This window comes from Bicyclus anynana, chromosome 1 (assembly GCF_947172395.1).
Source record: "Bicyclus anynana chromosome 1, ilBicAnyn1.1, whole genome shotgun sequence".
In the NCBI taxonomy this organism is placed as follows: Eukaryota; Metazoa; Arthropoda; class Insecta; order Lepidoptera; family Nymphalidae; genus Bicyclus; species Bicyclus anynana.
This window is the reverse complement of record NC_069083.1, coordinates 18,337,223-18,364,352: the sequence shown is the minus strand read 5'-3', so window position 1 is coordinate 18,364,352 and position 27,130 is coordinate 18,337,223. Positions and strand designations below refer to the sequence as shown.

General features: G+C 35.7%; 4 protein-coding genes across 11 annotated transcripts in view; 2 read left to right on the top strand and 2 right to left on the bottom strand.

Moving 5' to 3' along the window:
• LOC112048366 (kinesin-like protein Klp10A) overlaps positions 1 to 11,287 on the bottom strand; it is a 76,957-nt gene extending 65,670 nt beyond the window's left edge. Inside the window, exon 1 of one of the 2 annotated variants that reach the window (XM_052883107.1) lies at positions 10,843 to 11,287. In XM_052883107.1, the coding sequence (XP_052739067.1) occupies positions 10,843 to 10,903 (61 nt within the window). In that variant the 5' untranslated portion in view covers positions 10,904 to 11,287. The remainder of the gene's footprint in view (positions 1 to 10,842) is intronic. The other variant, XM_052883114.1, reaches the window with a different exon arrangement.
• A 1,515-nt stretch (positions 11,288 to 12,802) lies between these two features.
• Positions 12,803 to 15,229, top strand: LOC112048357 (bifunctional arginine demethylase and lysyl-hydroxylase PSR). Its single transcript, XM_024085855.2, has 3 exons — positions 12,803 to 12,994; positions 13,398 to 14,101; positions 14,421 to 15,229. Exons 1-3 carry the CDS (start codon positions 12,922 to 12,924, stop codon positions 14,805 to 14,807), a joined length of 1,164 nt encoding a protein of 387 aa, XP_023941623.1. The 5' UTR covers positions 12,803 to 12,921; the 3' UTR covers positions 14,808 to 15,229.
• Positions 15,230 to 16,425: 1,196 nt separating this feature from the next.
• On the top strand, positions 16,426 to 19,166 carry LOC112048368 (cytochrome c oxidase subunit 5A, mitochondrial). The gene is made up of 3 exons (XM_024085866.2): positions 16,426 to 16,632; positions 17,980 to 18,135; positions 18,849 to 19,166. The coding sequence occupies exons 1-3, from the start codon at positions 16,496 to 16,498 to the stop codon at positions 19,012 to 19,014; spliced, it is 459 nt and encodes a 152-aa protein (XP_023941634.1). The 5' UTR covers positions 16,426 to 16,495; the 3' UTR covers positions 19,015 to 19,166.
• A 1,426-nt stretch (positions 19,167 to 20,592) lies between these two features.
• LOC112048371 (DNA-binding protein Ewg) overlaps positions 20,593 to 27,130 on the bottom strand; it is a 32,110-nt gene continuing 25,572 nt past the window's right edge. For all 7 annotated transcript variants that reach the window (XM_052883726.1, XM_052883706.1, XM_052883709.1 and 4 more), the window contains one exon: positions 20,593 to 27,062. The gene's annotated coding sequence lies outside the window, so the exon portion shown is untranslated. The remainder of the gene's footprint in view (positions 27,063 to 27,130) is intronic.

The following is a 27,130-nucleotide window of genomic DNA, read 5'->3' as shown; positions in this document are numbered from 1 at the left end:
CAACTGGTTACTGTAGATGGAGCCAATACATCACGTCAGCGAAATAATTAGAGAAATACTCGACCATAAATAAACTTACAGCTGATCGCCCACGTGGCAATACAATCAAAGGTCACTTACCAGTTTGGTTCGCTAATAAGCAAACCAATATGTTAAACCACGATTAAAGATAGACTAGAATTCTATAGAGTTGAGGACTTTACGTCATCTACACATTTATCTATACAATGTCTAAATGTCTTTGTTTTCGTTGAATTGACTGACCAAGAATTGAGATGGAGCGATAAAATAAAAGTAATATTTATTGACTCATCTACAAGCCTAAACTTGCCTAAGCCAAGTAGATAGACTGCTTCTAGAACCTACTGATAAGTAAAGATTCAGTCTAAGATAGGGTTAAGAGCGGGTTAACTTTGGAAGAGGTCTATTTTAACCCTCGACGCAAAACGAGGAGTGTTATAAGTTTGACGTCAATGTATGTTGTGTGTGCTCAGTGTGTATATCTGTCTGTGGCATCGATGTGTTTCTTTTTTCATTTGAAAACCAGTAAATATTTATTTTTGACCCAACTCACATATTGCATACGCAAATAAATTTCATTTTATTTTGCAACACCATTTAAACTTTTCTGTTATGATGGAATGAATTTCTGGCATAAAAATCGTTATTCTAGACTTCTAGTTATTCTAGTTAGTCTAGTTTTCAAAATGTTGACTTGTACCTATAACAATTCTAAGCTCTCTAAACTATTTGTGTTTACGGGTAGTGATAACAAGCCTATTTCTAAACCTGACTTGGGCCAGGTTATAAAATAGAACCAAGCTGGATATCGGTCCGTGGACTCCCGGTAACAAGACAATCCATCTCAAACTGTAAGAGAGATAGCCCAAACTATAGAACCGATAATCAATACCTCGCAACAGAGGAAAACACTTTCAAAAAGAACGTACATTATACACCCAAAAAATAGGTCAACTGACCAAAGAAAGCACAACTTTGACTCGGCGATTGCATAATTGTAACTTATCTATTTACGCCGTGCTACAATTGATTTTAATTTGTAGCGGCATGCAAAAAAAAAACCCAGCCGTTTGAAATGATTTCGCCGCGCGCTGCGAAACGTGGCCACAATGAGATAATCGGCATCGCCATTAACTAACAAGTCACAAACGCGATCCGCAACGGTCGTCATAAAAGATCCACAATACCTACTGGGGACTTTGCCAACCGCCTTGTTGCCTTTTACAATTCACTGTTATAGTTGTTGCAGAGCATTTTGTGACTCTTTGCCCCTTTTTAACCTACTTCAAACAGGAGGAGGTCCCAAGGTGACCTGTATGCTTTTTCTTTGAGAGCCTTGATAGCCTAGTGAATATGACCTCTGCCTTCGATTCGAAGGGTTGCGTAGGTCTGGGGCATGCACTTCCTCTTTTTTAGTTACGTGCATTTTTTGAATTAATTTCTTTTTTTTAACCCGGCGTGTCTGAAACGGCGAAGGAAAGACATCGTGAGGAAACTTCAGAATTTTCTTAATCCTATGTGAATGTACATATGTGAAGTCTGCCAAACCACATTGGGTCAGCGTGGTGGACTATAGCCTAATCTCTCTCATTTTGAGAGACCCATTGCTGAACCGAATACCGGGTTGCTAACGATGATGATGATGAATTTCTGCCGGAAGCTCATAAGTCATATTATAGACAGACACTTCCATTTTATTTATTTACTGAATTGATTAACTAGCATCCCCCCCCCCCCCCACCCCGTGCACCTACACGTCACGGCGACGTATGCAGTCGTGTCGTGTGTGGTGCGCGAGGGAACCCGCGCGCCGGGCGGTGAGTCACGCGCAAGTCGTCGCTCACTACGCGTTTATCAGTTTAACGTTCGCTTACACGACTGCGCCAACTAAAGGGGGTCATGCGCTATACATTGTGCATATAACACGTTTTGCACACCTCATAGCGCGAAGCATTTGTGTTTGGTACCTGACAAATATTTTTGGCTGGTGGGAGGTTTCAGCCGTGGCTAATTACCACCCTACCGGCAAAGACGTACCGCCAAGCAATTTAGCATTCCGGTACGATGCCGTGTACAAACCGAAAGGAAAGGGGAAATTTTCATCCTCCTCCTTACAAGTTAGCCCGCTTCCATCTTAGACTGCATCATCACTTACCATCAGGTGAGATTGTAGTCAAGGGCTAACTTGTAAAGAATAAAAAAAAAATGTTCAATGTTTCTTGGATATAGGATATTTACACAATGTACGAGTGGTGTGGAAAGTAGGCAGAGACGTCGTATGGCCATATCACTCGTTCTACCTATTTCATGCCGCTCGTCCTGCCTACCGTTTCCTATTTCGTCGGTTTTGAGCGCGAGTCAAAGGACTAGTATGGGGCGTCGCTATTATTTGCGCGATTAGAGCAGTGTGTGGAAAGTACCTTTGAAAGGTCAAGTTTATCCGGTATCAACCGGCAGTAATGACATTACTACCGGTTGGGCGGCAGATTCTAATAAGAAATGCTGGCAAGGAACAATTTTTAATAGAATACACGCTCCCGACTATCTGATAACATATTCTGTTCAAGTGTGAGTCTTATTACTGCAGACTGTCTAATGTCTAAAAACTTAAAAGAAAATTCATTTAGTATTTTTTTACTTGAGCAATTCTAATTTAATGTACGGACTGAAAACACTCTGTTTCCATATAAATAAATAATACTCCTTTAAATTAAAGTTTTATTAGAATTTTTATTTACTTAAATTAAAAAAAAACAATACCGCTAACGTCTTATCACTTACTTGAAATCGTTTAAATTCTAAGTAAGTAAATTGAAGAATTAAAACAAAAAATAAGTTAAACTGGCTTTAAAAAAACAAAACCCTGCTATAATATTATTATATAATATTATTATTATTATAGGGAATCCGCCACAAACAACGTTTAAAGTCTTTTGACTGTTAAAGCTTGTGGGAGACAATGGAAGAAAGTGGTTGGTTCGGTCGCACAATGCCTTTGTCGGCTGTACGTGGGCAGACCGCCGACCATGTGGTTGCACCGCTAAGCGGCCTAGCGCATTGTCGAGAGTAATCTCATTAGTGTTACTAAAGTTTACTTGGTAAAGTTTGCCTATTTGCCACTCAACTTTGTTAGGTTGCCTGATCAGTCAGCTACTAGTTGCTTGGCTGCTTTCGTTCCATTATAGGCTTGAAACGAAATACGCACAGCAATAGCAGTAACATTCCAAAATGCAGGAGCTAGGATGTGTGTGATTCCGCTATTTTATACTCGTCGATATAATATTCGCCTATGACACGTTTTAGAATTTGAACTTTATTTCAATGAAGAATGTCACAAACAACGAAGTTGCCATGGAAACGAACGATGTCACAGCGCTGTAATTTTCAGAATGCCAGTTTTAGAAATTAATAGTATAATAGCATAAATATAAGTTATCATTACATAAGTCTCAATCTCTATTATTTTTTTTTATTCTTTACAAGTTAGCCCTTGACTACAATCTCACCTAGTGGTAAGTGATGATAAGGATTGATGATGAAGGCTGAGGTAAGTGGTGACTGTAGCGGGCTAACTTGTTATAAGGAGGATGAAAATCCGCACACCTTTCAGTTTCTACACGACATCGTACCGGAACACTAAATCACTTGGCGGTAAATCTTTGCCAGTAGGATGGAAGCCACGGCCAAAGCCTCCCACCAGCCAGACCTGAACCAATTAAAAAAAATCTCAATCGGCCCAGCCGGGGATCTCCGTCACCTGTACAGTATAATAAATCTTAACTGCTAATATTGCACACAAAATTCCATTTAAGTAGCCAAATGACCTGCTTATAATACTGATGACGTTAGTCTATAAGCTCCAATTCCCCTCCCTTCCTGTAGGATAGAAAAAGCCTGTGGACATTAATTACGACAATCAACTATCAGGTCTCCAATCTTTAGAACTTTAACACTCAAGTTCGTCTAATCTCATAATATACAATTAAGATGGTATCACAACAGAATCACTTCCTTATAAGCAAGACTGCGGAGTTGCCTCGTGCTCGCCTACGATACACTCCTCCAAGGTCCTCCGTCACCGATCTAGAGGCGCTTTCGAAAACTGGAGGGCTGTATCAATGTTTTGTATGACTCGCAAGTGTGAGTTTTGAATTCACCTCTATCTTTCTCTTGCTATAGTAACGTGTTAGACAGAGAGTGATAGAGGTGAATTTGAAACTCGCAATTACGAGTTATATAGAACGTCGTTACAGAATAAACCTGCTGGTAACTAGTGCGGTGCTCAGGCATTTTGGATGAATTTTCATTGGAACATTTATCCAAAACGTCTGAGCATGGTTGATTCATGGGAGCATGGCTATATTGTAAATCAAATTATTATTGGTTTTTCATATTCATTTTTTTAGGTTTAAATTATGTTAATTGGATGAAAATGGTTTTAAATGAAATTTAGTACCTATGTTAAAAATTATATTGCCAATATGTTGCCTAAAAAATTGCTAGCAAAACTATTTAACAGTGTTGTACAGTTTAACGGGATTTTTTTGGCATCTAACATACATTTATAATATCAATTTTCACGTTTTTATAATAAGTTATATAGATAAATAATAATCACGATATAATAATTTTCCCTCTTTTTCCCCTTTAACGAATGTATCGAACGTATCGAACGATGAAGAAAAGCAAGCAGAAACATCGTTTCTAAAATAACTAATACAATTTATTCTAGGAGTGTAGAAACCGAAAGGGGTGTGGATTTTCATCCTCCTCCTAACAAGTTAGCCCACTTCCATCTTAGACTGCATCATCACTTACCATCAGGTGAGATTGTAGTCAAGGGCTAACTTGTAAAGAATAAAAAAAAGTATATCAAAATAAGGTTATGTTTTACATTTACATTACATTACAACACGAGTACAGCCAGTGGGCGGACGCATAGCTATCAAGGAACCTGTTTCTCCGCCTCTAATACAATAATACGCAGAAAAACTGCTCTATTCACTCGATTACCTCACACTCACATATTTATGGATATCAGCAAAACACACTTTGCACAATAGAAGTCATCAAAAACCGTACTCAATTATCCATGTAGCTAAAACCATGTGAGTATGCAATCAAAAAGTCGGTTAAATAGTATAGTACCATAACATTAATCTACAAGTACTTTTGTTCTGATCTCCTATAATATCAACCTATTTTAACTGTAGTCACGTGATAGTGTTCATATCTATATTTTCAAACGCAAATCTAAAACAGTTTTCTCCCTAATTAGTCTAATTAACATATTTATTATTCTTTTAATTATTTTTATGTATCTATTCGAGTACTAAATTACGCATGTTGAGGTAACCTATAAGTGGGTCTATGACACAACAACTTCACTAATCTATGTTTTTGTAAAACTCAATTTCAATTATCATAACCTGTTGGTACCCTATAAAAATAAATAAATAGTGGTTTCGATTCGGAGGGCGTAGGTTTGAATCCGGTTCAGGGCATGCACCTCAACTATTCAGTTATGTGCATTTTAAGTAATTAAATATCACGTGTCTCAAACGGTGAATGAAACCTGCATACTTGATAACTACTTCTACATGTGTAGAAGCATCAGCATCAGTCAGGCAGTGGCAGTGCCAGTGTCAGCATTGGACCAGTGTGGTAGACTAAGGCAAACCCCTGAGAGGAGACTCAAGCTCAACAGTAAGGCGAGTATGTGTTGTTAATGATGATGATCTTTACTGCCAACTTCTAGGCCAGGCCTCCGTACTTATAGGAAAGGGTATATGAAGCGTAAACCCACCACGCTGCTCCAATGCGGATTGGCGGACTTAGGATGATAATGTTAATGATGTAGATGATTGTTATGTTTAACGACCACTGTGAGATGTTAATGATGATGACGTACCGCCAAGCGATTTAGCGTTCCGGTACGATGCCGTGTAGAAACCGAAAGGGGTGTGGATTTTCATCCTCCTCCTAACAAGATAGCCCGCCTCCATCTTAGACTGCATCATCACTTACCATCAGGTGAGATTGTAGTCAAGGGCTAACTTGTAAAAAATAAAAAAAGATGACCGGGACGGCTTAACGTGCTCTCCGAGGCACGGGGTTCAACACCACCAACTTCCTAACTCCACGCTGAAAAACTCAAAATTTCCAAGACTTTTTTGACGGCCTCCATGGCGCAATGGTGTGCGGGTGGATTTACGAGACGGAGGTCCTGGGTTCGATACCCGGCTGGGCCGATTGAGGTTTTCTTAATTGGTCCAGGTCTCGCTATTGGGAGGCTTCGGCCGTGGCTAGTCACCACCGACAAAGACGTACCGCCAAGCGATTTAGTGGTCCGGTACGATGTGTAGAAACCGAAAGGGGTGTGGATTTTCATCCTTCTCACAACTAAGCCTGCATCCATCTTTGATAGCATCATCACTGACCATCAGGTTAAAATGTAGTTAAGGGCTAACTTGTAAGGAATAAAAAAAACTCAGGACTTGAACACAGGACCTCATGATCCAAAGCCACATAGACTAGCCACTGGACCAATGAGCCAGTTGGTCTAATAACATTTCAAAATGAATCCCACTATTAATATTTTAAAGGTTCTTTTTCTCACATTTAAGTATTTATTTTATATTTTACCTTTTTAAATTTTTAACAACTTAAATAAAATACATATCATGTATTAATACAAAACACCAACAAAAATTTATTAAAAAAATTCCTCCTGCTGCAGGACATTTGAGTGCCCAAGCAACCAGTGGTCAGGGCTTCAGAGTGAGGAACCTCCTCACAATATGCGTTGTGTAAAGAAACACTAGCTTCTGAATCAGACTCTTGATCCAACAGTTAAGCGAAAACTACTTAATATGGTGTTGATCTAACTCTAAGCTTTTCGCTATAAGACAATTAATTAAAAAACTATCGGTATAGTAATAGTTGACTCAACATTCCACATGGCGGTAATCATGAGCAAGGTCCAAGTATTTTGATACTTTTAAAGGTTTTTACTTAATATATTATTAAAGTTTACTAGATAATGTATACAAGCCTAGTCTATGGCCTATGACCTTGTCTATTCTGCATTTTATTGCATTGCGCGGCACACACAATCTGTATTGACAATTTCCTGTGGTTCAATTCATTTTGATGTCGACATTTTTTTGCATCTGCATGGAGCATGCAAAAAGTCATTGCCACGTTACTGTATATTGTGAATAAATGTAACTTTATCAGTGGAAATCTTAAACCTAACTTTTAGTATGAATGTGTGCTTCATAAGGATACCTACAAATAAGTTCAATTTTTTTGACCAAATTCAAATATTAGACTGTAAAATGGTTGCATAAAATTGGGGTTCCTAAAAACCAACCATTTATACTGTTTGATACTGTACTACTACTACTATTTACAATTGAAACACATTAATCAAAATTAAAATAAGAAGAAAATTCTATTAGTCCCTACATCTCTATTACATTATGGTAAAGGTTAGAAAAAATCTATTAAATGTAGATTGTAGATACAACTCGGCTGCTTGATGTTTATACAAAATGTAAAAACAATTCTGTAACATTATGTTTCATCATCATCATCAGCCGATAGGCGTCCACTGCTGGACATAGACTTCCAAGTAGCGTTCTCGAGCTGCCAGCATCCATGCCACATGTTTATGTTTTTAAAAAATGTGTTAGATGTGGATACAACTCTGTTGCTTTAAGTATATACAAAATTTAAAAATAATTCTGTAACATTTTGTTTAATGTTTGGAAAAAATGTGTTCAATGTAGATTGTAGATACAACTCTGTTGCATTAGGTTTATATACAAAATGTTAAAACGATTATGTAACATTATGTTTAATGTTTGGAAAAATGTGTTAAATGTGTTAAATGGATACAACTCTGTTGCTTTAAGTTTATACAAAATATAAAAAAAATCTGTGACATTATGTTTAATGTATAAAAAAAATGTGCCAAATAAAAATACAACTCTGTTGCATTGCGTTTTAATTTCAAAAAAATGTACTATTAAATCAGGTGTTGGTTTAAAAGCATGTAAATAAAAATCATGTAACATTAGGTTTAGTGCGCACATCTGGAATCTGCATGGAAATTAGGTAACCTTGCCATTCGATATGGTTACGCATCAACCTGTCGGCGCCAGACGTTCGGCGCTCGTCTACTGGCCGTTAAAACTTAAACGACACCGCACGCGTTCGCTCCGCCCATATATGGCTGACGGACGCAAGGCCGTGCGCCGTCCTCGCGCGTCTCTTAAACTTGCGCCTATCGAATGACTACTTATTGAAATAATATTATTTCTGTTTAAAAGCTTAACTACTTTATAATATTTAATAGCATATACCCTATGGGAGAGAAGTGCTGTGATAGCCCAGTGGATATGACCTCTACCCCGATTCCGAAGGGTGTGGGTTCGAATCCGGTCCGAGGCATGCACCTCCAACTTTTCAGTTGTGTGCATTTTAAGAAATTAAGTATCACGTGTCTCCATCGGTGAAGGAAAACATCGTGAGGAAACCTGCATACCAGAGAATTATCTTAATTCTCTGCGTGTGTGAAGTCTGCCAATCCGCATTAGGCCAGCATGGTGGACTATTGGCCTAACCCCTCTCATTCTGAGAGGAGACTCGAGCTCAGCAGTGAGCCAAATATGGGTTGATGACGACGACGACCCTATCGGCACAACACCCACAACCGCTTTAGAGGTGATACTGGGAATACCACCCCTTCACCTCTGTATTAAAGAAGAAACAATCTTGTCAGCCCTCAGACTAAAATCTAGCGGGCAATGGAAAGACACAAACACAGGCCATACACAGACTACTAACGAAAGAAACAGTGAAACATCCAAACTTAGAGTGGATATATGACAAAACGAGGAAACAACACCTGATGGACAAGAAATACATAATCATCAGAATGTCTTGATAGAGTACTTCTTCGAATTTTATGTGAAGCTATAAAGCTTTTCAGTAGCTAGAACTCAAAAATGATTGACTACAAATAAAAGACAAATAAATTTCATCAAAACAGGTTCAATAACAAAATTGTCTAGTAAGCCTAACTCAGTTCTAGGTTCTTAACCTGATTGAACTTTATTCATGGATAAGTATGAAAAACATTAAAAAATCCCAACAGATGTTGCTAATTCTAATTTCATCAAAACAGGTTCAATAACATAATCGTCTAGGAAGCCTTACTCAGTTCTAGGTTCTTCACCTGATTGGACTTTATTAATGGATAAGTATGAAAAACATTATAAAATCCCAATAGATGTCGCTAATTCAAGATCTAAACCAGACTTTTTACTTTTGCGCAAACAAACTAAGCATAAATACTTCTAAAACTTACTGTGCCGTGGCAGACTAACATAACCTCTCTAGAACTGCAGTAAGTTCTTTAGAAGAACGGGCATCCAAAGCTGCTCTAATAGGATTTTATGAAATTTGGCTAGGCAGGGAGAACAACACGAGCGGAGAAGGGGAGTATTAATTGATTGTCAACGAATTACTTAACCCTACATCCTGGACTTTGCTCGGAGTTTCTCGGTGCCACGTGATGGACCCGGCACCCGCACAGTGAATCCATGGTTTGTACCTATAGTAAGGCATCTCAGAATCGATAAGGCCATACTGAAGAGCACTCTGTTGGTGGATTATCTTAGCTACTCAATCATGTCTATAATGCCCCTTCCTCATCCTCCCTACACAAGATAAACTTCTCACTTCAAGAGTAAGATAATTATTTTTAGGCAGGCATGTTTATCTCCTAGTCCATCCATGATCCATGATAATCTCCCCTCCCCCTAAATATCCATTGGTTTTCCAGACAATCTGTCACATTCCAGTCTTTTAGTGAAGATCTACAAATTATAGTCTACTCTACTGGTAAAGACAAACTAGCAATACAATTGAGCCTAAGCTGCGTGCCATTACACCATGTGAAAAGAAAAAGAAAGACTTAGTCGACCAATAAAAAATAAACTGAAGATCTTAGCTATTAGTCGGCAATGTCATTTTATCTTAACAAGATGTCATAGCACCCATTGTGTTTCAAAAGAGATCTGTGATTTAGAATTATATCAGTATTGTTTACTTTGCACATTGAATTTTTAGATGAATAAAAAGATACACAATAATATTAAATTTAGAATTAAAGTAAACATTATAACTGAGCATTATGTGAAATAAAACTGGTTATAAATATGTGTGTGTGTGTGTGTGTGTGTGTGGGAAGTCACAGACACAATAAGTTAGAGCTTAAAAAATTACAAGATTATAGCCTTCATTTGAAGCCTAAATTAAATGATAAATCAGGAATTGATAGTTTATTACGCCACATTACAAACATATAGAGTATAAAAAGGATATTGGAGACTATGCTTGATATAAAGACCTTTTCCCTGAATTTAACTCCAAAAGCCTCTCAATGTTGGCGCGTGTTTTTATAATTTTTTTGGCGCAAAATAAGTAACAAACTATGTAAACATGAAAAATTACTTTGCTTTTTGTAAACAGCTGAATTTAAATTTCATACTTTCCAGCGGCTTTTAGTACTATTTTCGAGGAGAAATACAAATATGAAATAGAATAAGTAAAGTTGATTTATTCCGTTCGATACACAAGTAAAAGTGGTCTGATTCATATGTTTGCCGCTCGAGGTATGTGAATCATATGAACCGAAACTTGGAGGTTACAAACAGAATTAAGGAGTAATAATTATAAATTCTGTATTACTAAAGCAGGAACTGTGTTACAACACTGAATTGATTGGATACAAGTTAAGGTTGAACTTACCATCTGTTCTTTTGATGTTGATGTTGATCCCGGACTGAATTTTTATTGAGCCTTCATCCATTTTTGCACAGTTTTATACACCACATACACTAAATAACATTATTTCGCAAGGGATGGTGGTTTAAAAATAGTCTAACACATTCGGAAATTGCACATGAGAACCGGTGAAAATTACAAATAAATTTCTACACCCAGATTGACAGTTATATCGAGCTAGCTACACACTTCAGACTGGAACGTTTCAAATTTGTTTCGATACAACAGTCAAATCAATCACTCTTCATTCAAATTTGTAACAAATATAATTGATTTGAAGATTGTTAATTAAATCTAGAACGAAAAAATTAAAAACAAATGTACTAATCTTTAAATTATTTCAGTTAAAACTTAAAAATCCAAAATTAATAATCCGAACACAAGTAGTGCCCTCAATGGTCACAATTTTTTTTTAATTTTTGTTGCCATGTAATAAATTCGTGCCCACAAATTATTATCGTTCTAATGAAACTCTTTGAATATTCGGCTACGTTCCACTAAGCGATCACAACGACCATAGAATCTATAAATCCTTTCTAGTTTCTATTGATAAGTCAGAAGGCGCTGCATTGCCAAATAGGCTCTTAAAGTTAATTTTGTTTTTTCGGCACTGCCTTCAAACCGATCAATAGAAAGAATATAGGTACGATGTTATTTTCTTTGAAGTCGGGTCAATTTTTTTGTTTACAACATCTAATGTCTAGGACACATTAAACATAGTGACCATAAACGCCACAGTATGGACAATTTCGTCCACTTTTTTCAATTATTTCGATTTTAACAATTTCAAATAGGACTAATCTGGAAAGCAAAAAAATAATTTTCAAAATTGGATAATAAATGATAAAGTTATGAGGTAACACACATAAAATACTTCTGTTCCACGTAAAGACCGCTGTCGTTATGGCAAAAACGTCACAACGAGGTCGTTAAATTCATTTTCGTTCACAAGTCTTATAAATAATAAAAATCATCATTTCAAAGTGGGTCGGCTTGATCGTTTATCGTAGTTAGGACATTCATAATTTCACATTTAAATTTGCAAATGTTAAACGCGGTTTTGAAAATCCTTTATTCTAAAAAATCCTAGAAAAATTAAATTATTAAAACTATTTTAATGGTAAATCAATTTTGTTTTTATAATAATGTGTCAGAGTATGAATTTCATGATTTATATTCATTAAATTTAAAAGAAAGTAAATCTCACTAAAATAAATGAAATTTATTGTATCCGAATTTCCACTATGATTTTACTAATTTGTTAAAACTATCAATATTAATTTAGTTGCTCTTTATTGACAGATCTTTGTGATAATGAAAGTAAATGTGGTATTGCCACACAGCGAATTTATTAGTTCCATTTTTATTAAATTTTACTCTTAGTCGCACTATAGCTTAAATTTTTTTTTTAACGCTAAAATGCTCCCATTCTACTTATGTATAGAATTGCAACGCTCGCAAGGTTAATGTGATACCACGTAATTAAGATAATAAGTAATACTGTTCGCAATCAAGTGGAACGGGAAAAACTCTGGTCGTGGGCGTAATTGTGGTGATCGCTTAGTGAAACGTAGACTTTTAATTAGTTTATAACATAAAATAAAATATTATTACTTTATTTATTTCTATTTATTGCCGTATATAGCTTTAAATATTCTTTAAAATTAAGTTGATAACTTGTAATTATTTATTTTTAACTTGAGCCTCGGAGGAATTAAGAAACATAGATTACAATAATTTACAGTTGTTAGAGATCACAGACGACAAATGAAGTTTATGATCTATACGACAGACGATACTTCCCAAACCTCAGATTTCGATCTCTATTTTCATTAGCCAAACTCTAGTCTGGGTCACATAGTATTTAATTCAATATTCAATAATGATCTGTGATTCTGTAGTATAATATGTTCCTTGGTAATATCTATTTATTAATCTGTGGATTCTGTGAATTCGTAAAAAAAAATGCTATTTGTTCAGCTTTCTGGCTATAGTTTTTAATTTTTTTTAATATTTCTATCTATAGGAATTAAGGAAATAAGTATGGATACTGAATATAAATTATCACACAAAGCTAAAAAACGTATCAAAGAAATCAAAAGAAAGGCCCGACCAGGTATGAAGGTATTCATAGATTGAGTCCACTGTAAATTTCTAGAGTGCACTCAATTTATGATTTAGAAACTCGTTTTTATGCTTTGTTAATTTAATTTAAATTGTGGGATAACATTTTTTATGTTTCCGTGGAAATTTGGTAATTTACTAATTTAAATTTTGCTAAACAACACGTTCTAGAATAGTCTGAGGGCGTCACGCTTCCAAACTGAAGTTCTCGGGACTAAAAGACTCGGTCATTGATAGATAGATAGATATTCTTTATTTGCACACCACAAAAACAAATATAAGTGAAATAAAAACATATTAAAAAGAGATCATACAAAAGGCGGCCTTATCGAGTAGCGATTTCTTCCAGATTGATGTTGTTGCATTTTATATTAAAGTATTACAATAACTTTCAGAGTTGGCAGACAAATACCAATGGACAGCTTTAAAGTATGCAAATAATTTTGAAGAGTTTATAAAATGTAAGGACAATGTGGATAGAATAAACGAAACCGAGTGCACTCCTGAGGAGTTTATAGAGAAATATGAAAAAGTTTATAAGCCAGTTGTGATTACCAACGTTCAGACCAACTGGCGGGCCAATCACAAGTGGACGCAAGACAGACTCGCCAAAAAGTATCGCAACCAAAAATTCAAGTGTGGAGAAGACAATGAAGGTTATAGTGTAAAAATGAAAATGAAATATTACATAGAGTATATGAGGACAACGATTGACGATAGTCCTCTTTATATTTTTGATAGCAGTTTTGGAGAACATCCAAGAAGGAAAAAACTCTTGGAAGATTATGAAGTACCTTTATACTTTAGGGATGATTTGTTTAAGTACTGCGGGGAAGAGAGACGCCCACCTTACCGCTGGTTTGTGATGGGGCCTCAGCGGTCTGGTACTGGTATACATATTGACCCGTTGGGTACGAGTGCTTGGAATGCATTGGTCTTTGGGCACAAGAGATGGTGCTTATTTCCAACCCAGACACCTCGAGAACTGATAAAAGTGACTGGACTGATGGGCGGTAAACAGAGAGATGAAGCTATTACTTGGTTCAAACTTATTTATCCTAAGACTCAACTGGATTCCTGGCCCAAAGAATATAAACCAGTATGATTGTTTTTGATTTGTGCATGTAACCACTAGTATTTTAGACCATCATCATCAACCCGTTTTATATATCTCTTTTTGTTTATTCTTATGACCCAGTACTGCTTATTGTGAAATAACTCATATGGTAATGAGTCATTGTATGTAAAAATATAGTAACTCTTTCAAAACACATTATTAAGTTGCAACATTAAAGTCTCAATAATAATAGACAAAATAAACAAGGATTTTTTTAATAACAAACATTTAATCTTTGAATAACCAAGGAAATAACAAAGTCTTGTCTTAAATACAAATTGCTTAAAACTTTGAATTTCAGGTTGAAATCCTTCAGAAGCCTGGTGAGACAGTGTTTGTCCCTGGCGGTTGGTGGCACGTTGTTCTCAATCTAGATGACACTGTGGCTGTGACGCAGAACTTTTGCAGTCGCACCAACTTCCCAGTTGTCTGGCACAAGACAGTGAGAGGGCGGCCGAAGCTTTCAAAGAAGTGGGCTAAAGTACTAGAAGTCAAAGATCCAGAGCTTTATAAGATCGCAAGTAGCATGGACTTGAGTCAGGGTACAGGAGTAGCTTCGGATAGCTCTTCCAATAGCAGCTCCTCAAGCAGTGACAGTGACAGTAGCTCGACAGCTAGTTCCAATGAAGAAGATAGCGGCCAAGAGAGTATCACGGCACATAAGAAAAAGAGAAAACGAAAAGTTTGAAGTAACTTGTAGTTCAATTCATAATATTATGTAATTAATTAATTATTATTTATGTAAGCGACAATTTTATCAGTTTATTTTATTATTATTTCTTGTTTATTATAAGTATTTGGTATTATTAGGTTTAATTGACATAAATTGTTGTTTGTCCAGTGATGTAACTACCATCTGAGAGCTATGGCAAGTTTATTGGTTGGGGCTCCAGAATAATGGTCACAGTGTTGATTATTATTTAAATAATTTTAAATAATAATAAATTTATGAGTTTGTAGCCTTGCTGTCTGGAAACCCCATCATGCTGGTGGCCCCTGGTATTCTACCTGCCATTCCACCCTATAGTTATGCCACTGTGTTTATCAAATTATATTTTGTTTTTTGTTATTGGACCAACCTTCTTAATATACGATAATATTGTCATGAGGCATTTGTCTTTTTATTAAATCCTAATGATTTAGACCTATGTGTTGCATTATAATTGATATTTTTTTAAAAAAATAAAATTAATATCTTGCAAAAAATTAAGATTTGTATTTTGAAAAAAACAGCTTTTTTTTCCAAAGCATCAAGGCGATGACGCTTAATCAGTAAATAAATTAAATTCTTTGCGTCAGTGTAAGTGAGTGTGTGTGTTACATGGTGTGTAACATATGGGTGGGTGTTATATGGTGTAACGTAAAACATTTCACCATTTTTTTTTTCGTGTTCGTGTGCCGATGGCTCCATGTGGGACCACTACGGTGACACCGGGGGGTTTGGGCGAGCGCAGAAGCTTCGCCTGATGAGACCCGAAGGCTGAAATAAAGATAGTAGAAAAATAAAGAAAGTCAATGGAAGTCGTTATTGCGTACGAACCACGGTGCGCCCAATTTGTCGCAGAAACCGGTTTTGTAATGTTTGGAGCGGCTTATAGGTAGTTTTGGGACGGTGGGCAAACACTACACTAGCGTAGGTTTAAGATCGGACGAGTCGTGGTTTTATAAAGCGTTAGCTTTGAACGGAGGTGCAATTTTTTTTTTGTTTATCATTGCGTAAAGGCGGTGCATTGCAGTGCAACCTTTTTCCACGCTTTATTGATGTGCATGGAGAAGCAAGCATGCGGTTGTCAAAGGTTACGCCCAGGTATTTTGGCAGTACATTGCCAGGGGATGGGAGCTCCATAAAGGGAGACTTCTTTGATTACGGGTTTTTTTTCGGAGGACCGGTTTGCCAGTGAAAAGCACGGCTGCGCTTTTCTCTGGGTTGACTTCTATCCGCCAGAGGCGGAACCATTTGCCTATAACGTTAACTGCCTTCTGTAGGTGGACTCTAATGGAACGCCGGTCTAGGTCTACGGCCGACGTGTAAATTTCACCAGAGTAAATAGCTTTAGGTAAGCGTTATAAAAAAAATGTTCTGGAAGTTGGAGCATCATAAAATCCGGGTCTGTCTAGTGAAATGAGTCATGAGTTAAGAACCGGCCGGCGGCCTCGGGGCACGGGCCACCGGCTCGAATATCCTAATATCTACTAAAGTGTTTTTTTTCAATATTTTTTTATCTCTATATCTAATCTGTGGGTAAACATTAAAATCTTCATTTGTCGTCTGTGGTTATTAAAATCGATACAGCTGTCAAATTGTCTATGGTTTTCAAATTTCAGCAGCCATTTGTTATCGTGATTTTGTACAGCGCAAGGAAAAATTGAATAAAAATGTTGCGATCCACTTCAGGTAGATTAGTAAATGCACTAAAAAAATCTCTGGTTTCACCCACTAGGGTATGCGCCATCAATGCTGTGAGGAGATCGCACGATGGTCCCCAGGAATCCGACGAAGAATTCGATGCCAGGTTAGTGTTAAAAATTAATGTTATGTAACAGAATATATGTTATCTTTTCTCCTTTACATATTGTTATCATATTAAATTTAGTATACTATGCAGAGTCCTAAAGTTGCGAATATTGAGCTATTCCAATTTGCTCTGATCTTAAAAATCTGAACCCTGAAAAAGCTCTATTATTAATTAGTAGACAACTTTTTGGTTAGGTTAGGTTTTTATCTTTATTTTTTTACACATCTACAACAAGTAGCGTCAATATGAAAATGTACATTAATGCCTACTGGACAGTTATGTCACAGTTATTGATGAAATCATACTAAACTAACAGATCAAGTTAAAAGTATGTTTAATTCAGGCTATCTCTAAAACACACCCAATTATTTCAGTAGTTTTTGTGTGATATTTCTATACCTTGCAGTTCTGGTTTGCATATACACTAATGAAGATATATACACATTTTAGAACTTAACTCCTTGGTCCTAGACCTAGGTGAAACAATACATTAGAGCTTATCACGAGACCAGGCTATAAAAGTACTTCTCTGTGGTGATAAAGTTATAGATATAGATATATATTCTAAAATACATTATAATTATTTGAATAACAAATAAGCAAAAACATCATATGAACCACTATTAGGATATTTTCCACTGATGTCTACCAATTCCCACTGTGCCTTCTTGCAATTCATGTCTAGTTACCCTGTAGGCCTATCATTAGTCAACAACATATCTTGAATTGAAAAGAGAAAAAGACATATTGTTAGCCAATAGTTGTAGAGTTAAAATATAGCTCTCCCTTTAGTCCCAACACCATGAAAGAGAGAAAGCGATTTGAGTGTGCTGCTATTGGTTGACATTTGTCTTTCTTTTTCTCGATATATGTTGTGGTGTGTATGTTAGGCTTTAAAGCACGCCTATCTTTGCCTCAGCTGTCGCTCTTTTTAGTTTACCTGTGAACATTAACATTCATTTCTCCCAAGTGTGTGATCACTTCTACTTCAGTTTCCTGATAGTGGCCCTAAATTCTTTAGTTCTTACAAATTGTTTTTACATTCTTTGTTTGAAAGTCTAATTACCAAGAAACTTCTGGACTCTAGAAGGATGCACGGTTCAAAAAGTTTACCTTTGTTATCCTTCTCCCTAAATATGATTACTACTTCCCATTTATCACAGACAAATACAATTTAATTATTTTAAACTTATTTCGTGGTTGTTCATTATGAATATTATTTAAACGGGTACATACCACGATAAAACAACACAACTGGATTGAAATATCGACATTAAAAAATTGTTATGGATAATACATACAAGTACAGTTGTAAAAGCATATAAAATATTTTTAAAATTTCAGGTATGAAGCATTCTTCAACCGACGAGATATTGATGGCTGGGAGATTCGCAAGGGAATGAATGACCTGTGCGGTATGGACTTGGTGCCTGACCCGAAGATCATAAGCGCAGCCATGCGTGCTTGCAGGAGGGTGAACGACTACGCCCTGGCTGTTAGGTTAGTCTGTTTATTTTTTGACTAAGAAAAGAGGTTTCTATTTGGTTACTTGGTAAAAAAATGTTATCTAAAATACAGTCCTATTACCTGGACATATTGAACTGATATTACTGTAACTGTTATCAAGATTAAACTATTATCGTTAAACTGGTATTGACATTGCTGCCTTGTGAGACAGCCAGGTAACATAAACATTATAATCTTTTTAACATAAAAGTGGAACCAACTAAACATATTTCAATTAACTTCAGTGACATATTTCAGTTATTATGATTTTAACACAAAATTACTAAACCAATTTTCATGAAAATGAAATGCGACCAATCTGGAAGTATATTCTTTTTAAAAAAAAAAGAATTTTCAACATTGGTTAACAAATGACACGAGGTAACAAACATTAAAAAAACACATGTGTCGAATTGAGAACCTCCTATTTTGAAGTTGGTTAATAAATTGTGTTTGATCCACTCTATATCTATATCTACATCCACTCTAATCTATCCATTCTAAGCGTCGGATTTAGCGACTTTATACTGAGTACCACTTTTACAAGTGTTATACTATAAATCTTTGCTTTGTTTGGGTGTCCCTAGATAGCACAGTTTTTTTTTAATATGTACAAACATTTCTCAATCACAGACAACATTGTTTTTTTTAATTCAACTATGGTTTTGTTTATAGTCAATGAATTGAAACACATCTACTTTCCACAGGTTCATTGAAGCTTGCAAAGAAAAGTGTGGTGACAAGGTGGCTGAAATCTACCCCTACATCATCCAGGAAATCAAACCCACACTCACCGAACTTGGAATTGACACCCCTGAAGAGCTTGGCTATGACAAACCTGAACTTGCTCTAGAGACTGTATATGAGCAGTAAGATTTAATTAGGAGTTTGTGCGATAGTAGTTTTTATTTAATTTAATGGCAAGGCCACCTTCAACATGAGTATTCCATTTTGTTTTGCCTTACAATTACAAACAGTTGTTATTAAAATAAATGTTTCTCTAATACAGGTATGTTAGAAAACTATTAGTTGTTTTATTTTAATTAACCAATTTCAAAAAGTAGGAGGTTCTTAAGTAGATTGGTATGGTTTTTTTTTAATTTTGTAAACAAGAATTAGATTTTTTATTCAGTGCCCATTTAGTGGTGTTCTTAAAGTATGTAAAAATAAATATATGAAGTGGTGTGCGACTTCAAAGTGATCAATAGTTTAGTATGTGAACCTGAGGTAATATTATGATAATCTTAATCTATGTTATGTAGAGCATGATAATTTTTTGTCTATGTTATATAGACATATAGACTAACTGATAATTGTCACTGATATACATGTATTATCAATTTCTAATAAACTATTATTTTTTATACACAGTTGAATTTAACATCAGATAATTAATTTTGTACGTACGCTAGGTGGGTAACTACTGGTCATTGTTACTCGTAGTAGTAAATTCACATTATAGAAAGCTCATTTACTATATTATTATGTTACAGTTAGTTAATTACAATTGACAGCGCCACACACACAATTAAAGACAATAAGACCGCCATAGATTTACGATTCGGTACAAGAAGACCGCCATCACCAAATGACAAAGAGCGCCGCGTCTACGCGACTTGTTTCGTGGCGCGGAGTATAGCGTTGCTTGGCGACAAAACGAGCAGTAGTACTTCCCCGAGCTCTGCTACAAAGAGCCCTACTACTAATAGTAGTGATAAAAGGCTTTGGTATTATGTAGCATAGTTGATCTCGTGATAATTCTAATAATTATCATCATATCAGCCAACGGAATGGACAACCACTGCAGGATAGTCCAGTAGTCAGTCCACCTGGTGGGGAGTAGACCAACACAGCATTTCTAGTGCCGTGTCGCCATTCCAGCATCTTGGGACCTCAACGTTATCGACTTCCACCACATCAGCTTCGCGACTGGTTGAGCTATGGCATGACTAAGGTTGATCTACGGAGTAGCAATCCAGAGTTGGGAAGCTGATTTTGTAACCTATGGCGTACGTTACAAACGTATAAATATGACGGTTTAAAGTACTCTCCAGAGCAGCGGTTTCCAAAAGTTTTTCCGCGGAACCCGGAGGTTCCATGAAAAGCCCTCAGGGGTTCCGCGAAAATTCAAGATTTCCATAATATAAATCCTTTCACTTGTGATAATATTAATTGACGTGAATTCTTGTTCATTTTCAATTATCTTGTTTTAAAATATTGCATTCCAAAATTCCATGGCGCCATGTAGGAAACCGATGTGCTTCTGGCGCGCTACCGTTCTGCTTTCGTTTACTTGTATCTTAAGCTAGGGTTCCGCCGGAAAATGGTAAAACAAAAAGGGTTCCGAAGTCAAAAGAATTCGGGAACCGCTGGTCTAGAGCACCGTCAACAAAGACATGAGTGGATATAATAATATCCTGATAATGTTGTTTTAATGATAATAAAAATACGTTTACGTAAATACTTTACTTTTAATGATTGCAATATTCACACAGTCATACAATTATTTACAAATCACAAATCATTGTACTTAACAACAAAATTGTGCTTCACATTGTTCTAAACGTAAGGACAAAACGCAATCGCTCTTTGGTATTCAAAAAAAAAAAGATCAACTTTTAAATTACAAAAATAAAACATACAATGAGAAAACAATAAATTAATATTATATTAACTATTCATTACTAAAATTGTCTTTTATTGAACAAATTAACTAAAATCTTTACATTTAAAATAGGTATTATCGCTTTGTACTTTTCTATGATTCCTAGTAATCTTATAGACTAGATTTTTTTTCGACTATAGGTACCTTTTAACATTAGTTTTAATAATAATCACCTGGAATTTGACAATATAGTTGGTTTATTTATAAATGATAATATTTGACCCCTAGGCTTATATTGCATAGTAAACGCAGAACCAAATATAAGATATTTCTAAATTAACAATATTAGGTAATACACGAAAGCAAGGGTAGGTTGGAGATAGATATTACTTAAAAGATTTAACAAATTCTACTCTCCCAAAAATAATGCAATAGTTTTTTTTAACTTATACGTGTATAGGGGTGATATTTTGAGAAATTGATTGAGGCCGCTTATAACTTGGATGAAAGAATGTACTTACAACTCGTAACAATATCAGTTTTCCGGAATTACTCAAATATGGTACTCAAATTTTTCGGTATATGAATGAAACGGAATGGTGCTTAGCATGGGCGTAGCGTCCCCCCCCCCCCCCCTCCTTCAGCTGAGCGGTCGGTCTACGAGGTTTCATACCAAATTTAAGATATTCTAAGATTTAACTAACTTTGTTTCTTAGAAGTGAAAAAGTGAACTTATGTGGATGTTTCGGTTTCGGCCGGACAGTATCAATTTGAAATGTGAAATCCTCGATTTCAGTATAGCTGATAGCTCCCCCCTAGATAGAATCCTGGCTACTCCCGTGGTGGTTAGGTATATGATTGTGTAAAACTAACATTTCCCTTGGTAGCTCCACGGTCGAAGCCGGAATCAAAGGCCTTTATTAATGAAGGATTTCTCTATGATCCTTATTGTCGCGCCAACTACTAGTGGAAGGGGTAAAGGGAAATATTGGTCATGTTTAAAATATTGCTTATATTCTTAAAAATACTAGTTACATAGGTATAAATAGTGGCGTATACTTCCTACATACTAAAATAATACCTTGAACCTGTATAGTAAGAATTTTCGATTTTGTACCTACAATGTCCAGTGCTTACCCTAGCTTAAAACCTTGTGGACTGGTTATAAAGGTGTTTTATGCCACCACCATATATATTTATCGGCCTTTACATAAAAATTCATCGAACTTCTAAATTTTTGACTGCCTCAGTGGCGCAGAGGTATGCGCAGTGGATTTACAAAACGGATCCCCGGCTGGGCCGATTGAGATTTTCTTAATTGGTCCAGGTCTGGCTGGTGGGAGGCTTTGGCCATGGCTAGTTACCACCCTACCGACAAAGACGTACCGCCAAGCGATTTAGCATTCCAGTACGATGTCGTGTAGAAACCGAAAAGGAGTGTAGATTTTCATCCTCCTCCTAACAAGTTAGTCCGCTTCCATCTTAGACTGCATCATCACTTACCATCAGGTGTGATAGTAGTCAAGGGCTAACTTGTAAATAATAATAATAATAAAAAACTCAAAGCCTGTCTCAAAATATTACCCTAAAACATACAACTAATGTCGTAACCTGTCTGCATATGTTTGTTTTGTTTTCATTAGGTACCTAAGAGGTCTTTTAAGTCGCTGTATCTATGCAATAAAATCATGTTAGAACGAAAATGTGGGCACTTTGCTGTGTTTAACTGGCACTCAAATATGCCAAACATTACAGAAAACATAAACAGTTGGGTCCCTGCACGAGTTCTAGTCATGTAAAGGCTAATTCGGTTGTATACAATTCATGTACATACCACATTTAAGGCTGAAAGTAAGCCCAATCTCTTACCATAGGTACCCAAGTAGAGTAGCAAATTATAGTTTGGACTGTGGCTTTAGAAGATTTCAAGGGCTCAGGCACTCCAACCGTCTAAATATAAAGCTAATTTTTTAATATTTTACTCATAAATTTGTTAATAAGGAAGACCGAGATCTTCTGACACAGGTTTTTACTTAAAAGAAGGAAGGTCTCAGCCACATCAGTGATTGTAAAACTATAAATAATAAATTTTCATTTCATTTAATATAACGTGTCGGGTGGCAGCGACAGTGATTGTACCATCATTTTGTGGTAGAGGAAACACCTAGAGCAGGGCCCAGGACTTGTGACATTGGGTGTAGGTTTAAGTCAACAAAATCACTAACGAGACTAGCAGCGTGGCAACATCTACGCTGCCTAACAAAGAACTGAACTCACATAACATTTTATTTATACTATCACAGTTGTACCAACTTTTTACAAATACTTCCTTTTTATAATAAAATAATGAATGTAAATACCACCCGTACTCGAGGAGCTGGTAACACTCAGCATTATAATATGACAAATCCAAATCATATAAAAAAGAATTACGTTTAATATTTGGAAAATAGAGCCTTGTTACCTTCCAAACCCACCAAGGTCCTAACCTTACTTCCAAATTACCTTTAGTTACCTAAGGTAGTAGTGGTAGCAGGAGCTGACAAACTTTCAGCGTTGCTAAATGAGGTATTCCTGGTTATCACAGGCTCTCGGTCTACAAACGAAATAGTCTGAGATCCATACTAGAAACGACCTTCACCCATCTGTTTGATGGATGAAAGTGTTATACACAAAATTACGATGTTAAAAAATATTTTGCAAGTAGGTTAGTACCATTAATGATAGTTAATAATGATTGGTAGTTTGGCCAGGAAGTTTTAGGCAACCTACTCACAATAATATATTTTGTAACATACTAAAGGAGCTGGTCCATTTCAGGCCCACTCTTGTACCCCGTATCATTAAAATTTAAAAAATACAGGGTATTTGTTTAAATATAAATACCTCAATAAATGTAACTAAATAAAAAGAAATAAATAAAAAAAAAATTAAAAACCTAAGTTTTTGAGTTATATCAAGATGGCGCCCATAAAGCAACTATGACATGACATTTGACAGCAAACGTCAAAACGACTATTGCGTTGAAAACATCATCAATCCGCCATTGCTACTCATATTTTCGTGTTGCATTTCTTGGGAGAGAATGAATATTATTTCGAAAGAATTAAAGTAAATTCGTAGATTTGTGTAATCGAAAATAGTTAAAAAAAATATTTTCTTTTATTTCAGCCAGGGTACAATGATCTGAACTGAACCTGGGCTCCATATAATTTTGGACCATCTCCTTTAATATAAAAATAAAAACACTTCATCTAATAAACAGATGGGTGAAGGTCGTTTCTAATATAAATCTTCTACTAAAACTCATTAAAGCATTGTCACCCTTTCCTTTATTAAAAAGAGTAACACTACTTTCAACAGTGACACACACATTCGTGGACTACCGAATTAGAAAACTGTACAATAATTAAGTAAATACATTAGATAGGTACTTTAATTCAACTAGAGGTACGTATGTTACAAATTTAATTACATATTATAAAAAAGTTTTTTTTTGTATACTCTCTTCAGTAAGACTAGATCGTTTCGTTAATGACTGGGTAAGACTAGATTGGGTAGAAACCTCGCCAGAAAAGTTGAAACTGGTTTTAATAACTTTTGGTGCATCTCAAAGCACGCCTTTAAATCAAACGTACCAGCTTTATTCTATTTATTCTATTAAAGTAATCAACAAAAACCTCATAGAAGTAAAGTTCGTAAAACCTGGGAAATACGTCAGTGGTGATAATGTTGTCTCACTCGCTTTTACTTATTATAAAAGAGACAGTGATGTGCCACAAACGGCATACCTATTTATCGATATATTAAGATTACAAGAGAAATGACCATCAATATTGTAGTATTTTCTCTAAATGAATAACAAAGCTAAATAATAAATTAAGTTACCAGTGAAATATAAACGTTTAGAACTGTAAATAACTCTATTTGAAACTGTAAATAGCTCTAGCTCAAATAGAGTTATTTACTGTGTACTATGAATGACAAAAATTACTACAAAATCAATCACGGGTACCTACGTACCTTTAAACAATATCTTATCAGTTTTCGCATATATACTGTATATCATACTTATATAATATTCTTAGTAGAATTGAAGCTTTATTGTATATTTACCGAAGTAAACTTAATTTATGACGAAGAATGTCAAACATACAACCATTTCAACTTTCCCAACGCGGCCCGCAATATTCAACAAACAATTCTTAGACAAAAATAACAAAGTTCTTAACAAATACTCTTAAATAAATAAATTAAGTTAAAAGGAATGTAAAATAATAAATATTAAATTAATTTGTGTATAATATTAAAAACAAAAATAAATAAATAAAGATGTTTTAGAATCTTACGAAATAATATAAACGCGATTGGTGTTTGTAAAAAACAAAAATATTGCACTTAACTGATTTCTGTATAGACCATGATTATTGAAATGAAAAGAGGTAGATACAAATTAAAAGAAAAAAAAATCATTAGTTTAAAATTAATAAAGAAATACGAATTATTTTTACATAAAAATAATACACTCAAAGTAGGCAATTAGGATGAAGTCCACGCTTCCGGGGCGATAACTATAAATGTAATAAATATAACTTTTATGAGATTACGCCCTGAGGTTGCCAAAAACTAGATAGTTTTAATATGCCTTTTTAAATATGTACAATCTACCCCTTTTTCATCTCGAACGAACCGCATATCTTTAGATGTAAATCACTAAAGTTACAAACATTTTTTAAGACATAAAGGTCAATTTTAGTGATTTATTAATCTAAAAAATATAGTTAATAAATAGTTAATTCAATAAATTAGTTAAATAAATAAATTAAGTTAATTAGTCCCATTTAATGGCATTTATATTTTATGATCATCGAGATCACTACCCCTAGTACGAGTTTGAGATTTCATTGTTTTCGAAAAGTAAATTTGACTCCTTCAATGTTTTCGAAAAACTCGCACTAGAGGTACAAGTATAAAATTACGCTACTTATCAGTAAAACCTGTGACGTAGTCACAATACACGCTCGTACATTCTGCCACCAACTGACTGCTAAAACAGTAACGTTACATCACCTTAGTACGAAATTGCACAACTTGCATGATTTTCGAAACCCGAGTATGACTGAATAACTAGACATAGATGAATTAAATTGAATGGAATTTTAGACCCGTTCGGTTCGATGGACTATTTATTATAATTATATTGCTATAGCTTGGAAAGTTCATTCGTAACATTTACGATGGTCCGCAAGGGCGGGGGAGTAGCGATGCCCCGAGCGCACGACTTCATACCCGCGCATCTACGTATTTTCCATTTTGGTCTTCTACTGACTCGATCTGATATGCTAACTTATTTTGAATAACCTCTCGTTTCCAAATATCTCAATGTAAATATATAACCTGTCGTTAAGTTGCTTAATTATATTAGTTTGTTGTTGTTTGAAATAATCCAAAATACTCTGTACAAATCATCTAAAACATAAACAGCTGGTCAGTCAAACCATCGCTATCAAAATATATTTATATAACGTTACTGTCATAGCATTACTAAATTCTCACTCGTGAAATTATTTCTAAACATGCGATGTTTTTTCTTACGGATATGGTTTGAACAATACATAAGAGCCTGTCCCTCACAACACTCTCAGGAATCATTAGGCCTTAACTCCTTTCACACACATTATTTGCGTTTCTAAGCATGACTTTCTAATTTTTTGGTACTTGATTTAATATGTCTCAAAGGTATGAGACTTTTCTAATATTACATATTTACACAGACGTCTATAGACGACAACTATTTTTAATTAAATATCACAGGCAACTACGAATTAATCACACGAATATATCGAAGTTGCCATATCTTTGCGTGGAATAAAATTTCGATAAAAATCGAAAACCATCAACATTTGCGAGTTATGCATTCGTACTAAGGGCAATAGGTAGAAATCGTATTACCCATACTTTGGGCTAAGTATTGCCTGGGTACAATGTCTCATATTGACGTAAATATCATTCACAAACGTTGGACATCACTATAGCCTGTCGTAAGGCCTATAAGCACACGATTCGTTTCTGCGCCGGAGCGAGGTTTAGTCCATACCACAAAGGTACTTCACGCGTCAGTGACAAATGCGTCCTTAGTCTGTCGTATGACGGTGTCAGTACAGTTTCGGCCGGGCGGCTGGGCGCTGGCTGCCGGGCGCCTATCCAGGCGCTATGTGTGCTCGAGCGGCTCCTGCATGTGAGGCGGCGGCGAGTTCGCCACCAGGGTCAGTAGCTAGGAGTCCGCCACCACCGCGTCGCGCTCCGACTTTACTTGCTGGAAAGTAAAGTTCATATTATAGTGACTGAATGAAACCTTTCTTGATTAAAGAATACCTTGACTAC